The 16,023-nt window shown below is 37.1% G+C and overlaps 1 protein-coding gene across 1 annotated transcript in view; it reads left to right on the top strand.

Annotated features, from left to right (window-relative positions):
* Positions 1–5,479: 5,479 nt before the first annotated feature.
* LOC139465689 (uncharacterized) overlaps positions 5,480–16,023 on the top strand; it is a 28,119-nt gene continuing 17,575 nt past the window's right edge. The window contains exon 1 of the mRNA XM_071247473.1: positions 5,480–6,021. Coding sequence (XP_071103574.1) covers positions 5,979–6,021 — 43 coding nt within the window. The 5' untranslated portion in view covers positions 5,480–5,978. The remainder of the gene's footprint in view (positions 6,022–16,023) is intronic.

The raw sequence follows: 16,023 nt of genomic DNA, 5'->3' as shown, positions 1-16,023 counted from the left end.
AGTCTGGTTAAGAGAACCTCCTCTCTCCGATTATTTCTAGATATGTGTAATTTAGTGATAAAAAGATCGATGCCATAAAGATGGCGTCCTTTTAAGGATGATGCCCATCTCTGTTGCTATTTTGTTTTAGCATTGGTCATACTGACGGTGCCTAACTCTGCAGGAGAAGGTAAAATTGTTTTATCTTGTTCTGATTCATCAAATTCTAATGCAGCTTTTGCCAATTTATCAGCTTTCACATTTCCAAGTAATCCAACATAAGCAGGGATCCATGAAAATTCAGCATTTAACAGATCTTTACTTAAGTCATTATAAACATGATAAAGGACGAGAATAATGTTGATCAAGTCCTGCCTCGCTGAGGAAGAACCTACCCGAATTGCTTGTAATGCACTGACAGGGTCACTGAAAATTACTGCTGAAACAGGCCTTAAAAAATAATCCAACGCAATACTTCAATGATTGCTCCTAGTTCAGCAGAAACTACTGATAAGTGATCAGCCAATCAGGTAGAAAGTTCTCTGTTTTCATTAACGATGAATATACCAGCACCAACACGACCAGGCACTGGGCACTTAGAACCATCAGTGTAAATCTGCATGGCATTTAATCACCGTTAACTTCGGATATGTTCCTCAGCTGTAGCTTTAACTCGAGGTGCTGGCTCACATCTATTTACCTGTTCCAGGACATCAAGATAAACTGATGGCAGTTTTAGCAGCCATGGCGGCTTTTCTGGCAGAACAGTAGTGCCATCTATTGCAACATCACGCACAGTATGATTGAAAGCCGTTCTCTGAGATCGCATCCCATAAGGCCCCATACCATTTTTCAAAGAGTCATGAAAATATTCCACACAGTCATTCAACACAGTTGACGTTGAGTGTTTACTCCAAGAAGATTTCAATTTTAACATGTACCTCACGTCTAACAGTTCACGCCTGAGATCTAGTCATTTCACCTGAATCAACTTGAAAAGCCTCAACAGAGTTGATCCTGAACGCTCCAAGACATAATCTTAGGGCTTTCGACTGAACAACATCAAGTCTTGCTTCTTGTGTAGATATAGACAACCGAACTCAAGTCGAGATCTAATGAGGGCTCTGTATAACATTAACAAACACTTCCTGTCTGCACCCCATTTGGTACTGGGGCGGTCGGGTAGCCTAGTGGTTAAAGCGTTCGCTCGTCACGCCGAAGACCCGGGTTCGATTCCCGACATGGGTACAATGTGTGAAGCCCATTTGTGGTGTCTCGTAAAACCATACTCACTCACTCACTCACCATTTGGTACTGGAAATACTTCTCAGAAGGTTTAGGACTTTATTGCATTTCTGAATCAGATAGTCCATATGTAGTATAAAGGTGAGCCTCTTATCAAACCAGAGACCCAAATACTAGATTTTATCCAACTCCAGAACCACACAAGACTAATTTTGAATTATGAGGAATCTTCTTCCGAGTAAACATGATAGCAGAATATTTAGAAGCTGAAATCTTAAAACCCCAAATGTATACACCAATTTTGTACAAGATAGAGAGATTGTTGAATGCCTTTGAAGACAGCGTCAAAATTACCGGACCACAACGCTGCATCATCTGCAAAATGTGATGTTTCAACCAAGGTATTACTATTCTCAAACAAATCATTTATCCTAACATTAAATAATGTTGGGCTGATCACACTTCCTTGAGTTGTTCCATTCTCTAAACTATAAATATCTGAGAGTGAAGTTCCAATGCGAACTTGTATAGTTCTACCCCTTAAGAAATCTTTTATCCAATCAAGCATACGTCCACAAACTCCAAGGTTATACAGTTTTATTACCAAACCTTCCCTCCACAACATGTCATATGCTTTTTCGATGTCCATGAAAACAGACATTAAATATTCAGTGCTACCAAATGCCTTTTTAATTTCAGTTTCAAGTCACACTAAATGATCAGCACAAGATCTATTTAAGCCTGACTGAACGTCTGAAAACAGCTTGTTCTTTTCCATGAAGTACACCAGACGGTGTTTTTTTTACCATTCTCTCCATTATTTTACACATTTTAGGGGTAAGAGCAATAGGTCTGTAGGGTGTGGCTTCAGCAGGATCTTTACCAGGCTTCGGAATTGGAAATACTTTTGCTTTTTTCCAAGAAATGGGACGTTTGCCTTCAAACCAAATATTATTAAAAGGTAAAAGCATGGTTTCAAGACTGAAAAGGGGAAGATGTTTAACATATCATGGCATATAATGGAGAAGTATTTTTTCGTCCAGAAAAGGCATTCTTTAATTGCTGGAAACTAAATAATGAGTTGTAATCAGCGATATGATATGTTGGACAATGTAAGATGTCCGAGAATTCTGATTCAAGTGTTTCTTTATAGAGGAGAAAATCTGAGTTAAAGTTATCAGTACTCGATACTTTTTGGAATAAGTGAGCCAGTGCATTACTCTTGTCAATACTTCTTGTTGCAGGCGTGACTTTACCAATAGACGGAATAGCACGATTGGAACTTGAACTACCAGAAATCTTTTTTCACTTTCCTCCATACCTGAGATAGAGGTATATTTGTATTTATAGAATTGGAGTTATTAGACCAAGACAAACGTTTTGCTTCAATAACAGTTCTTTTAAGGAATGCGGAAGTGCGCCTATACTCGACTAAATCACACGGCAAAGCCGATTTTTCAACAATTTTCTTTGCCCTCTTCCTGGCATCATGGGCTGATTGACATGTATCCGTCCACCAACAAACAGGCGGTTTAAGCGGACGTTTACCAGAAACTTCTGCCTATAAATCTATTGGCAGCATCAATAATGTTAGAGACAAAGCATTTGTAAAACTGCTCTATGTCAATAGAGTTTATAGTTTGCATGATTGTGTCAGAGCACAAAGCAGTAAATGCAGACCAGTCAGCTTTAGAGAAAATCTACCGTGAGGTGTACCACTCACTTCAGCGATTGGGTCAAGTTGAAGGCTAGTAAACACAGGATAATGATCACAATCAAAAGAATCCTGCAAATACACTTCCCAAGCACAACGCATTATGTCAGAAGAGGCATTGAAAAACGTAACATTTACCGTGTACATAAAGACTCCAACAAAACATAACCATGCACCCATAACTCACACCATGCTTCCCAGAAGACTCGTTCTTGATATATTTATTGATTTCCATATACATGTTTTCCATATTTACCTGCTCTTGTCGTTCATGATGAATTACGTGGGAACAGATGTTCAAAATAAACCCGAACACTATAGTGTTAATGTTTCCGGTTTTAGAAACTGGTCAGTACTGGCTAAAGATAGACCTACATGCATCGACAGAAGTCAATGATCTTCACTGTTGGCGACGCAGACGGTTAAATAAGGAATCCGAGGCGCGAGCTTGAATTATTGAGATCGTTACAGCATTCTATGTACGTCTTTGATTCTATATAACTCATCACAGTTCGCTTTTCATTCAGTATTCAGTGTCGAGGCCTGAAATGGCTCGATATCACTATCTGACGCAGGAAATAGGCACACCCTTGATTAAAATTCAGAGGGAACACCTTTTCCAATTGAATTTATTTTGATGGAGCTTAAAAGGTTTCTGTTTAGACAGAAGGTTGAATGTCTAGAAACTTTCAAAGTTTTATAGCTTCAAGATGCTCGTATTTTGTATATGTTTGATATGTGAAAACAAAAAACACATCCTCGATTGTCCAGGGTACATATCTACATTAAATTATGATTAATGCCCGCGGGGCCCATTCGCCACCATAGTTTGTTTTGAGTCCGATTCGAAATACAAATACAGCTAAAAATAGCTGTCCAATGAAAGCACGCTCTTGAGCGAGATAACTTCTGTGGTAAGCTAGTGATAATAGAAATGATTATGTTGAAACGAAGTGTTGGTGGAGAATGGGTCCAGGGTATTTATAACAGAATGGAGACATAATACACTGGATAACTAAGTATATACACAGAACACATTTTCTTGCGTACGGTGTTAAACGAGCACTTCGAACAGAGCAAGAGCACTCCCAACAGTGTTATCGTCAAAACACTGGTTCACCAGACAATATGGCTACAAAAATCCTCTTTAAACCCTGATACACATTATTTTTAAAAGCGCAAGCAAAATTATGGCTTAGTCCCAGCTCAGAGGGCTGTTGTGACATATATGTGATGCTGTGAGAAGATGTGCACACATCATGCAAAATTGATCACACTATCCTAAAAGATCTTCAAAAACATTGAAAGTGTAGATGTTATAGCATTTATATCAGTACACGCGAGCGTCACAGACTTCAAGGATCATGTATTGTGGTGTCAATTAGCATCACTTGCCTTATTGATTAGGGCCTTGTTATGTGAGAAAGGGATTAGTGTTAAATGCAAGTTCATTTGAGAGCTATTAGTCGGGCCTTGCACGATTTACTTTAAGCTGTCAGAGCATAGGGACTGTCAACCAGAACAGAACGCAGGGAAACGACACTCTGTAAAACAATCTGTGATATAAGGCATAGCTTCTTTGGAAGGGTTAACTGATGACATTTTATGTTGGTGAAACATGATAATGTTGATATTAAACACAATAATAATAATAATAATAATAATAATAATAATAATAATAAATATAAATATACAAAAATGATAATAATAATAATATACAAAACTAAACCTATTTTGTTGAAACAGCGTTGGAAAGGTTAATCTCTTGTCTCGTTGAATAACAAATACATGACAGCGACTTACGTCATATAGACACTAAGGTTTAATAGAAATCCTAAAAGGGTTAAAAGGCCCAATAATTCTTTCTAAAACTCTAAAATATAGATGATATTTATAGAGTGATTGTTCTAATCCGCAATCGAAAATACGTGACCTTAGCGTTTAGATGACATGGACGAGACCTATTTAAATGACTCACTTTTTCGACCTGTCCCATTTTAAAAGCCGACACCACCAACCCGACAGCCATGTCACCAAGTTGCACATACATTTTGCGATTCAATTATTATTTCTCCCCGCCTGCAATAAGTTGATATGTATTAATCTGAAATATATTTTTTGCACGAACCCCGCAAAGAAACGTTATTCACAGTTCGCCAACACGCTCTAATTGTAGTCGCGTTCGCGAGTGCACCGACATCGAGTGGATATTTTTAGTTGTTTACTTCTAGAGAGTCGCATATTTTGTGTCAGCGAGAACCGGCACCCATGTTTGTAACGGTACATTTGATTGGCTGGTTCTCCGTGACCTAAATGATATGTACAATCTGACGAACAAACAAACTACAACGTAAATTGGTATGACAACACACTGTACAAAACCTTTGACATTTGTACAACCACCATCGTTTAACTTGACCAATATCATCCTCGTATTGTCCGGTTTTCTGCCAGAAAATCTGTTGGTATTTTTTTGCACGAGAATCTTTCAGCCAATCAGCGACGTGTACTTGGGGATTCTGAAGTGGGTCATGGCTTAGGGGGCAAATATAGGTTAGTCTGTCACACTCGTACTGGCAAGGAAAGCACGGACGACGCGAGCGTGTGCTCTGAAGTCCCGGTGTCTAGTATTTAGGAACATGGACATGTATTCGAGGGTTCCATGGACGATTGTGAGTTGATTCGATCACAACCCAAGATATTTCGTCTCGTCTGACGTGAAAGCGACCAGGCTGTGAGGAAGCCCATTCATCGCTCGTTGTACAATAGCCCGACATTACGTTAGACCGTGCGCTTGTTACAGGCCGACTTCCGCGATAACTCAACATCATTGTAACCGCTCAAGTATTTTGTCTGCCATTGCTCTTGTTGGGAAAACTACATTAGTCTGTGAAATGACAGATATCTGTTCAACCTTTGAATTCCAGTGTCGAAATTCGCCAATAACGGAATTCCATCAACGCAGCGTTAGGGTTTGTCAATGAAGAGAACCCTACTCTCTGTACAAAGGAATCTGAAGAAGCACCGTTCAGTCTAGAGTATGACCACCACGATGGGGAAAGAAGCTAGTTTGGACGGTTTAGGTAAGTCATCGATATTTTTTGTGTCGTAAATAAGGATTTTAAAATTATTTTTTTAACTGACAAATTTGGCTCCACGTCATTGTTATTTTTGAGTGGGCGGGGCACGTAGATCGCATGGTGTCATTACGTAATAGCGAGACAGGAGCAGTTTTTTTGTTTCATTGTTGAGTTAGACATACCAAACACACATTATTATATTTTAAAAAATAAAGTATAATTACATCCTGAAAACACTTTTGCTGTCCATCAGGATCAAGTTAGACTAATAATAACTATATCATGCTAATTGATGAACTTCAATATCAGTGTGGATTTGTCTAGTGTTGTATAATGTGTTATTGTCTACATTGATCCATTATTGTCACATGTGCTGCAATATATATTTCAACATTTTAAGTTGATTTTGGTAAAGAAGTGTAACATTGTTACTAAGTCATACTATACCATCAGAAATAAGAGGAAATGGTATACTATGTTCAATTTCAAATGAAGTATTTATAAAAATGTGAAATATGGTATACTAATATTCCACAGATCTGATATCTTTTCGTGACTAATCATGTAAATATTGATATGCCTTATAGATAGTTTTGCGTGTAAAGTTGTTATTTTCCTGAAGCTGTTTACCGTGCACATATATTTCAATGTGTAATTATAGACTGTCACTGGTGTGTGGTGCGTTCTCTGTTCATGTGAAAGCATGTTTCATTACAAGATGTCGCTACGGTAACCAGAAAGGAAGTTTTGAGAAGAAAATGCATCCTCTTTGGTTATTTGGCTGACCATGCTGATAGACAATTGTTTTGGTTGCCAATGGTTGGTATTATAAGTGTAACATAATTTGACAGAAAAGGATGACGCGTAAGCTGGCAGGATATAAGTAAATTGTGTATGCTATTAATAGATCGCCTATCAGTTGTTGACTATGGAGACGACACAGGATGGAAATGACTTAAGTACATACGTACTGACACAATTGAAGATGTGGATGTAACTTAAGGTATAATTTCTGGGATGGTGCGGAGTGTTCTTGGAAGGTCGATATTCAGTCCCACATCTACTGCAGATTTTTGTGAAAATTCCCAAATTGGAATTACAAAATTCTCTCAGTTTGCTTTGAGGTGTGTTGTATTTCAGTGACCCAATTCAAGACAAAAAGACCTTTAATAATTTTATGCTTTCTTTTACAGTGTTTTATCGTGTGTGTTTTTATGTTAAAGAGATAAGGACTTTCGTTAGAAGGTTAAAAAGACTTTAATTCCAATTTGGGAATTTTCACAAAAATCTGCAGTAGGTAAGGAAATAAATATCAATCTTCCAAGAACACTCCGCGCCATCCCAGAAATTATCCCTTAAGTTACATCCACAACTTCAATTGTGTCAGTACGTATGATCTACTTAAGTCATTTCCATCCTGTGTTGTCACCATAGTCAACAACTGACAGGCGATCTATTTATAGCATACACATTTTACTTATATCCTGCCAGCTAACTCGACATCCTTTTCTGTCAAAATATGTCGCATTTATAATAATAACCATTGGCAACCAAAACAGTTGTCTATCAACATGGTCAGCCAAGAACATGTTTGAGAAAATTCAGATATGAAAATTTGTGTTTATTTCCTAAATATTAATACTAATTCAGAAATTGTCTGTAACATAAGAGGATGCATTTTCTTCTCAAAATGCCCTTTCTGGTTACCGTAGCAACACTAAAATCTTGTAAATTTTTTCTCAATTTGACATATGTAAACATATTTTGGTGAAGTATTATTTGGATATGGTTTCAGTAAGAAAATAAATAATAATAGGCTTTATTGTTTCAAAAATGTCTAAGTATTACAAGAAATAAGTCATAAGTTTTTCTGTCTGTTTGCAAATCCTAGATCGGCCATTCATTGAAGTCAACACTAATAATTTTATGACGTAAATTACACACAAGAAATTCTCAGGCACTGCTGTGAAAAAGTACTTTCCTGCTTAAAATATTTTCTTTTTTGATTGTGACAAAAATGACCTATTTACAATATCAATGAAATCGACAGCAAAAATATCAGGAACTTCCCTAAGGACTGTCTTAAGTATCTTGGCGACAACCCAAGTCCATTTTCCACATTCTCAACCTAGTATTGATCGCAAGATTATATCATATCCTCTGCATTGGGCAGTTTTTCATTAACTTTCGTAAATACATGTCAAGAATGCTCTTGTGTTGGCGCCCTTGTTTCTCCCCTACAGCTTCACTTCCTGTTTCGAGTCTATGTTTAATTTGTGAGAAGGTCTTTCCTGTTTTTACCATGGAACAACAGGGGGACATGATGCGGTTGACTTCAGTTTCGGTAGAAAATAAAGTATGCTAAGTTTTTCTCTACACCGTCGATTCATCATTTTATTGTGAAGATTTTTATTTAGACGATAAAACAGTCAGATGAGCGCTAAATCTTTAGAGTAATAGTAGCATTTCAAATTTATAGAACATTGTGTAAATGAGATATGATTTGTAAATAACGGTATAGTTATATATTATTTGGGATGCTTGCATAATTAAGACGTACAGAGTGAGAAACATCATTTCTTGGATTTCCAAATACGTCCTCCCAATAATGGAAAATAGACGCCAAACCTTGTTTTATATGCAAAGGTAATTTTTTCCTGTAAAACATCAGCATATCTGGTTACGTGTAATGCAGAAGTTGTTTTTTTCCTTTCATCTTTAATCAATCTTCAAGAAAACTTACAGTAATGAAAAAAAATATGTTTTATCCATGTTATCTGCCTAACAACCTTTATCTGTTTAACAATGGTTAAAGGCATACTGCCAAAAATACAAGTATTATTTTTCAATATATTTGTGGAAGGACATGTTCCTATGTACAGATCACAAATCAGGCAAAGATTGTGGCAGAGAGTAGGTGGATGGGTGAAAGTGTTTGGCCAGCTTGACTACTGAGGGTTTGGGTCTTGCTCCACACTGAAATACTTGTCAGGGGTTGTCTTCTGAAACAAATGACCTTGTTCAACATTTGCCCATGTCCACCCAGCAGTGACTGGGTACCCGGTAGGATGAATTCATAATGTGACTATTAACTTCTAGCACTCTATTATGCAGCTGGGTTTGTATACTCCCCAGGGAGCTGAGAATGAAATTGGAGGACACACTGATCCATTGCCTGGGGTAGTAATAATATTGCGCTGTGAGCTTGGTGAGAATGCAACCATGGGTAGATTTGGCACTTTTTAAATTATATTTATTATGATTATCATTATTCTTCCAAGTTTGTTTAAATCAAATTATAATCCTCTTAAGTGAATCGAATGACGAAGATTCAGATAACAGTGCATTACCCTGTGAATTCTGATTTAAGCTTTGATAGATAATAGATAAGATAGATGTTTCATTAGAGAACAGATACAATGTATAGCACTGTTCCAATGTACATTTGGGGGCACGGGTGGCCCAGTCGTCTAAGGCACCGCGATTCGCTGTGCAGAGTCGTGTCCTTTGGGCACACCAGAAACCTATGATTGTGGGTTCGAATCCCGATTCGCCCCGATTATGTTTCTAGGTTTGTCAGCACCATACCCGTGCTCGTGGGTTTCAACGAAGTGGTAAACATCTGAGACCTGCATCACTTGGGCTTTCCTCCCACATTAAGCTGACACGCCGCGATATAACTGGAATAATGTTAAAAACGGCGTTAAACCCAACTCACTCACTCACTCACTCCAATGTACATTTACACAAACACATCACATATGCATACATAACAGACAACGATAGAGCAAACAAAGTCATGGATGAAATATGTAAGAAAATGGACATGTTGATGTATCATGATTTATTGGATGAAACTGTAAATATGAAAACAAATGATATTGATTGAGGTGATATCATTGGTAGAGAAACTATATTGGAGTTTAAGTTAAGTTGGTCACCAATAGCAATTCCTAGGTTCGAGTCCAGTAATGATATTTTGGGTTAATTACCTTAGATATTGACATGATTATGCGATGAGAGTAAAATCTACAAAACGATCTTAGCGATAAGATGATCGTAACTCCCATACTTTAACATAGGCTTACGACAATCATAGCGCTAAGATCTCCTTGTGGAACAGGCCCATGGTGTGGTAAAACTACAACATACATGCTACATATGGTAGTTTATACACATCTCTATTCAACATAAAAGTTAACTTTCTAAATGGATCCTAATGTATGTAATGACCTGATTTCCAGTAAAAAGTGTCTGATATGGTCACATTTAGAAATAATGAGAAAACTACTCTTTTAAAAATGACCCTAGAAATCTGATTCCAAACACTGATCGCTAAGCAACCATTAGTCATATTCCATTTTGTTTTTCTCACTGAGTCTAAGTCTAATGCTATGACTGACATATCCAGACCAGGGCACAACATGTTTGTTTGTCTCCCAACATGTTTCACCCGAAATAATTCTCCCTGAACCCAGCTTGCTCAGCTTGACCTGAGGTCATGCTAAAAATAGTCGTGTTCAGGTGAGAGGGCATGACCTATCTTGTTAGCAGGTATGCTAATTTCTGCACCGGTGTTGGTTAAACCCAGTGCACAGACTTGTTAGATTTTGTAGGTCAGTATTAAGGATATGTTCTTATATTTATAGTAGTCTCCTTATAGAGCAGATTCATGCTGTGAAACCACAGCTTTGCTGTCTTTCTAAGCGCTTTGAGATAAAACAATAAGTAAAAACCAATGAGGATGAGTAAAGAGCTTGTTTTTCCAGCAAAGTAAATTTGTACATTTTTTTGTTTGTTCTGCAGACATATTTTGTTGCAGAAGCTTTCATCTTATCAGCTCCATGTGTCAAGATGAATGATATTTTTACAAGGCATGTAATCTATGCAGGTTAACCAATGTGCTTGGTAGAAATGATAGAGGGCTTCTGTTAACCTGTCTCCCTGTCTCTAGGGAAGAAAATAAAAAAGGAGTCCAACTCAAGTCTAGATTGCCTCAACTCTGAAATTAAGGATTGTTCTTGGCTCCATTTGGATTTTATTTTTTTATTTTTTGGTAGATAACATATATTTTGAAATGAGATAACTTATTTCTGGGACTAAATGTCAGTCAAAGCTTTATCAGATACATACCTATATTTCACTGATTACATCTTAACAACTGAAACAAATACATTTCACTCAAAATGAACTATGTTTTGGTAACTGATGATATATTTTGAGCTAGTGTCCTTGTCATGCTTTTCTGTAAATAAATTTCTGTTATGTCATGAATATGACTTCTACAATTTCAACTGGTTTGACTTTTTTAGGCATCATAGACATTTATGTTTTATCATCTGAGCAAAAACATGGTTCAGGTCTGTTGCTTATGAATGATGAATTTTGTGAAACCTAATTGGTGTTTTATAAATGCATAAGATATAAATCATATCTTTAGATCCATCTTCAAAGTCATATTAAACAGAAAATAGTTCCAAAACTTTGAGATTTGAGTCTCCCAACAGGAAACAAGTTTGGACCATTGAGAATGTGAAACAAATATGACTACAATTTACTCATCACCCAATTTGTCTTTTAGTATTAAATGTGAGATCATATTTGATTTTATGTTAAAAACATAACATTTAAAAACAATTATGTACATCTATTCAGGACATAATATTTAGATTTAATGTTTTCAGAACATCTCCAACATGTTGCAAAACCAGAAAAAAATTTCCTGCAAGGTATCTGGTTATTGAAAAGTATATATAATGCGATCTAGTTAGTCAGAACAAAAGTCCCCTACTAAATAGGGCACAGTTCACAAAGTTCAGGGATAGTGAAGATGTTTTGGTCACTTGTGACCACTGAGTGACCCCAGTGATTATTGGGAGCACCAATGCATTAAGGCATAACAACAGCCCCAGGCATTAGGGCTGAGACCAGCCAATACCTCGTTAACTTGCATAAGAGTGGTATCATGTGGCTGAGGTCATGCCAGGCTTTCCAGATGGACTCTGACGCATTTACTGTTAGTCTAATTCATGTGTGAATTGTACACAAACATGTATTGTTGGTAGGGAGAACGAGGTCACATTGACGTAGGCGTATTGATTGGCTTATTTTTAGCCATGTTTATGAAGCTAGTTTATGATTTGTTTTGCCAGTAGAAATTAGATTTTCAGTATCACATGTCCGAGAAAATGATGGACGCTGGAAAGTAATGAGTGAAATTAGGGACCTGGATCTCAAAGTGGTGTTTTTGCGAACTAATCACATTGACATTCTTAAGATATTTATGCATATGAATATCAAAAGCACTCCCCCCATGGTCTAGAGTAAATTAGCTCTCAAATTGCCCATGGAATTTCAGGTATAAAAACATGCACTTTGTTAGTTGGTCATAATACAACACTATGTGCTGAAGGCCATCTAGCTTCTAGATTATTATGGAGGCATGGGTGGCCCAGTCGTCTCAGTTGCTGCAATTCACAGGGTTGCGTCCCTTGGGCACTTCAGAAACCTATGGTTGTGAGTTCAAGTCCCAGTTCACCCTGATAATGTTTCCAGCACCATACCTGTGCTTGTTGTTTTCACCAAAGTGGTCAATGTCGGACCTGCATCACTTTAGGCTTTCCTCCCACATTAAGCTGACCCACCAGGATATGATTGTAATACTATTCAAAGCGCCATTAAACTCAACTCACTCACTCTAGATTATTACCTTTAAGCCCAACTCACTCACTCACTCTAGATTATTACTTTTAAACATTTTCAGGTTTTGTTTGTTTGTTGTTTAACACTGCACCGACAGCAGTCTGTAAATAGTCCAATCAAGGACCAGACAATCCAGTGATTGATATCATGAGCATCGATCCACGCAATTGTCAATCAACCAAGTCAGCAAACCTGACCACCCGATCCTGTTAGTCACCTCTTTCGACAAGCATAGTCGCTTTTTACAGCGAAGAAGACTTATTCTAGCTCGGATCTTCACGGGTCCATTTTCAGGTGACCGTCAGGGTCCAATAGGCCACAATAGTCTTATTTCTTGTTTCTTAGATTTTGTAACCTATAAGTCAAGGGCTTGAACAGAAGACTGATGAAATACAATCAGTTGCAAAGAAAATCATTGATAACAGGTATCCAGGGTAATAGTTTAAAAGTACCGTCAGACACTACATCTTCATTTATGAAGTAGAAAATAAGTATAATTCCAAACCTAAACAGAATTTTGCTCCTTTTTCATATCTTTTCCTTTCTTTATGAAAGAAACCAGCCTGGCCTCAGGTTCCTTGACATATTTTAAGCAATGATCTCAGAATGTCGATCCAATTTACCATCCATTTTTTCTTGATGTGTTCCTTTTGAACACTGATAAATGATGGAAACAAGAGTGCATTTGTTCCTGTCATTCACATCTGCTACACAAGGGAGGTGATCAGTCAGTAGTGCACGAGAAAAAGCCTGAAGACTGAAACACCATCACAGCTGACTTGAATGCTTGACCTTAATCCTCATGCTAATCTGCAGCCGGGTAGCAGTGTTATGTAATCTCCTCATGCGTTGTGTGAGACATTATGATAAGGAGGCTAATGAAATCAGATTATCCTTGATATTATACTTCAAACATTGTAAAACTGTACCTGGATGTAATAGTATTAAAGTTCAGTATGTCAGAGTGACTTAGTAAGTTAATGATTTCATGGCTGTCTAGTCTATGCAACTAAGACAAAATTGTTATGGATGAGCAACTTCTTTATTACAATTGGGCGGCGTTTCGGTGTAGATTCTAACACCATATCAAGCAAATGATGTCAATGCAAATCACATCATTTTCTTGATAACGGTGTTAGAATCTACACCTGTACACCGAAACGTCGCCCAATTGTAATAAAAAAGTTGCTCATCCATAATAATTTTGTCTTAGTTACCATTCCAACTTCTAAATGCCTTTCAAAGAAGTTAGTCTATGCAAGTCCAGTAGTTTTTCATTACTGAAAGATAAGCCTTAAAAGGTCAAGTGCATGTAACACTAAATATTTTCAAATTCAATAGTTATTTCTGACCACGGATAAAACTTAGATTTGAATATTGTTTTAATTGTAAAATTTATTCTGAGTGTTTGTTTAATGCATTAATATTCGAAACATAATTTGATAACCATGGAAACCAAGAAATAATAATTGTAACAAGGCAATACTTATTCTTTTTTGTGGTTTACAATGTCTTCCTAGTCAGTATGATGTCCAAAACTAATTTGAGATTATTTTCTATGTGTTGATACATATAGTGTGAGAACAGAGCCGGACTCACAGTCTTTGTTCATAAGTCTTGTAAACAGGATGTAAGAAAACTGATCATGTTCTTTTTATAACCACAGTCTACACCAGCCTGCCATTCTATGGATGTAGGTCCTGCATATACTCCTATTCGGGTTGAGAATTTTGTTGTTGTCGCAATTCCTGAGCTCAGGTCGACACAGTGATGTTGTAAAGCATACCTTTTGATGTCAAGGATTCTGATGATCAATATCAGCTGCAGTACAAATTGTTATTGGACAGTTGTTGACATCCAACATACAGTAACACACATATGAATGAAGATTAATATCCTTATGATTAATGATTGTAGACAGCTGTTAATGCTGAAAATCTATTAGGAAAAGAAAGATGGATTTCAGTGAAGATCTTTATGACAACATCTTTTGTTTCCTTTTTTCTGTATCCCTGTGTTTGAGAACAATGGGTAACACAGCTGATTGAAAAACAGGGTCAATACTATGAACAGAATTGATGGTCAGTAGCATCTATTATTCGAATGACCATGTCGTGTTGTTATGTAATATCATTCACCATGTCCACCTGATCATTGATTGGATTCTATTCTGAAAAAGTTAGCAACTGGATGGTTGTCGTAATAGCAGTAGAAGTAGTTGTAAAGTGGAGGCTGTGAGTGACAGATGGTGTGTAAAGTAGTAGTAGGGTAGTAGTACTTGCTGTAAAGGAGTTGTAAGGAGAGTAGTAGCAGTTAAGTTGTAACAGCTGTAGTTTTGTAGCAATCTAGGCAGGGGGAAATTTACATTTAAATGGGAAAATATTATTTGTCTATTTTTTTAAATGTTATAAGGAAATTTGGTCTTCAGATTTTGTGTGGGAATTCTTTGAACATTTTTATTGGAATGTTTTATTATCAATGATATTATTTCCTTTAATATATAGAGTATGTTTTAATTGCCCAGGAGGAAAAGTAGTCTTCAGTGTTGTTTCCTCTTTGATAAACCATGAAAAAATACAAACTTGATTATGATAAAACATCGTCATGGTTTTGACATTGTATTATATTATTGATCAATGCTAAAGACATTGCCACATGAATCATGTTCCTTTGGTGGTGATATGGATCTCTGGGGGTGGGGCCGTGAAGTCATCACCCCATCAAGTCTATTGTAGGTTATTGACAAGTTCAGGGGCTGCTACACAGAGTTCACGAGGCAGCCATAGATGACCAGGGCAGCTGGGGTAGATTCCCAGGTCTATCACACTGACAAACATGGTGCATTGGTGATCAATATTTGTTAATTATGTGATGGCCACATGTTGACCGCTGGTCACATGACTTGTGTGTGTCAGCAGTGAACTCTGGCCGATGGTCAACCTGATGGGAGACTGCAGTAGACTTGCTCCCGTTTCAGTAACAGTATTGGTTGCCATGACGATACACACCCAGCTGGTGTATTTTACAGATATCAGAAGTGTTAAGGTAGACACAATTTTAGGGTTAACAACTTCTTTAATACTGTAAAAAGCGACATTTCGGTATAGATCCTTATACTGTAGTCGAGCAAATCTTGCTTTGTACTAAATATTTTGCTGAGAAATATTTTTAGTTTCATAAATCCCCACAAGAACCATCTTTGTAATGTACAACTCAAAAAAAAGGTTAACAACCACCCAGATTACATATTCCTGTAGTTATCTGTCTTGACAAATTAAAGGTTGCAGTCTGTGCCAAAATAAT

Source organism: Haliotis cracherodii, unplaced genomic scaffold, assembly GCF_022045235.1.
Source record: "Haliotis cracherodii isolate W230 unplaced genomic scaffold, xgHalCrac1.p SCAF_18, whole genome shotgun sequence".
Classification (NCBI taxonomy): Eukaryota; Metazoa; Mollusca; class Gastropoda; order Lepetellida; family Haliotidae; genus Haliotis; species Haliotis cracherodii.
This window is presented reverse-complemented; position numbering and strand designations above follow the sequence as displayed.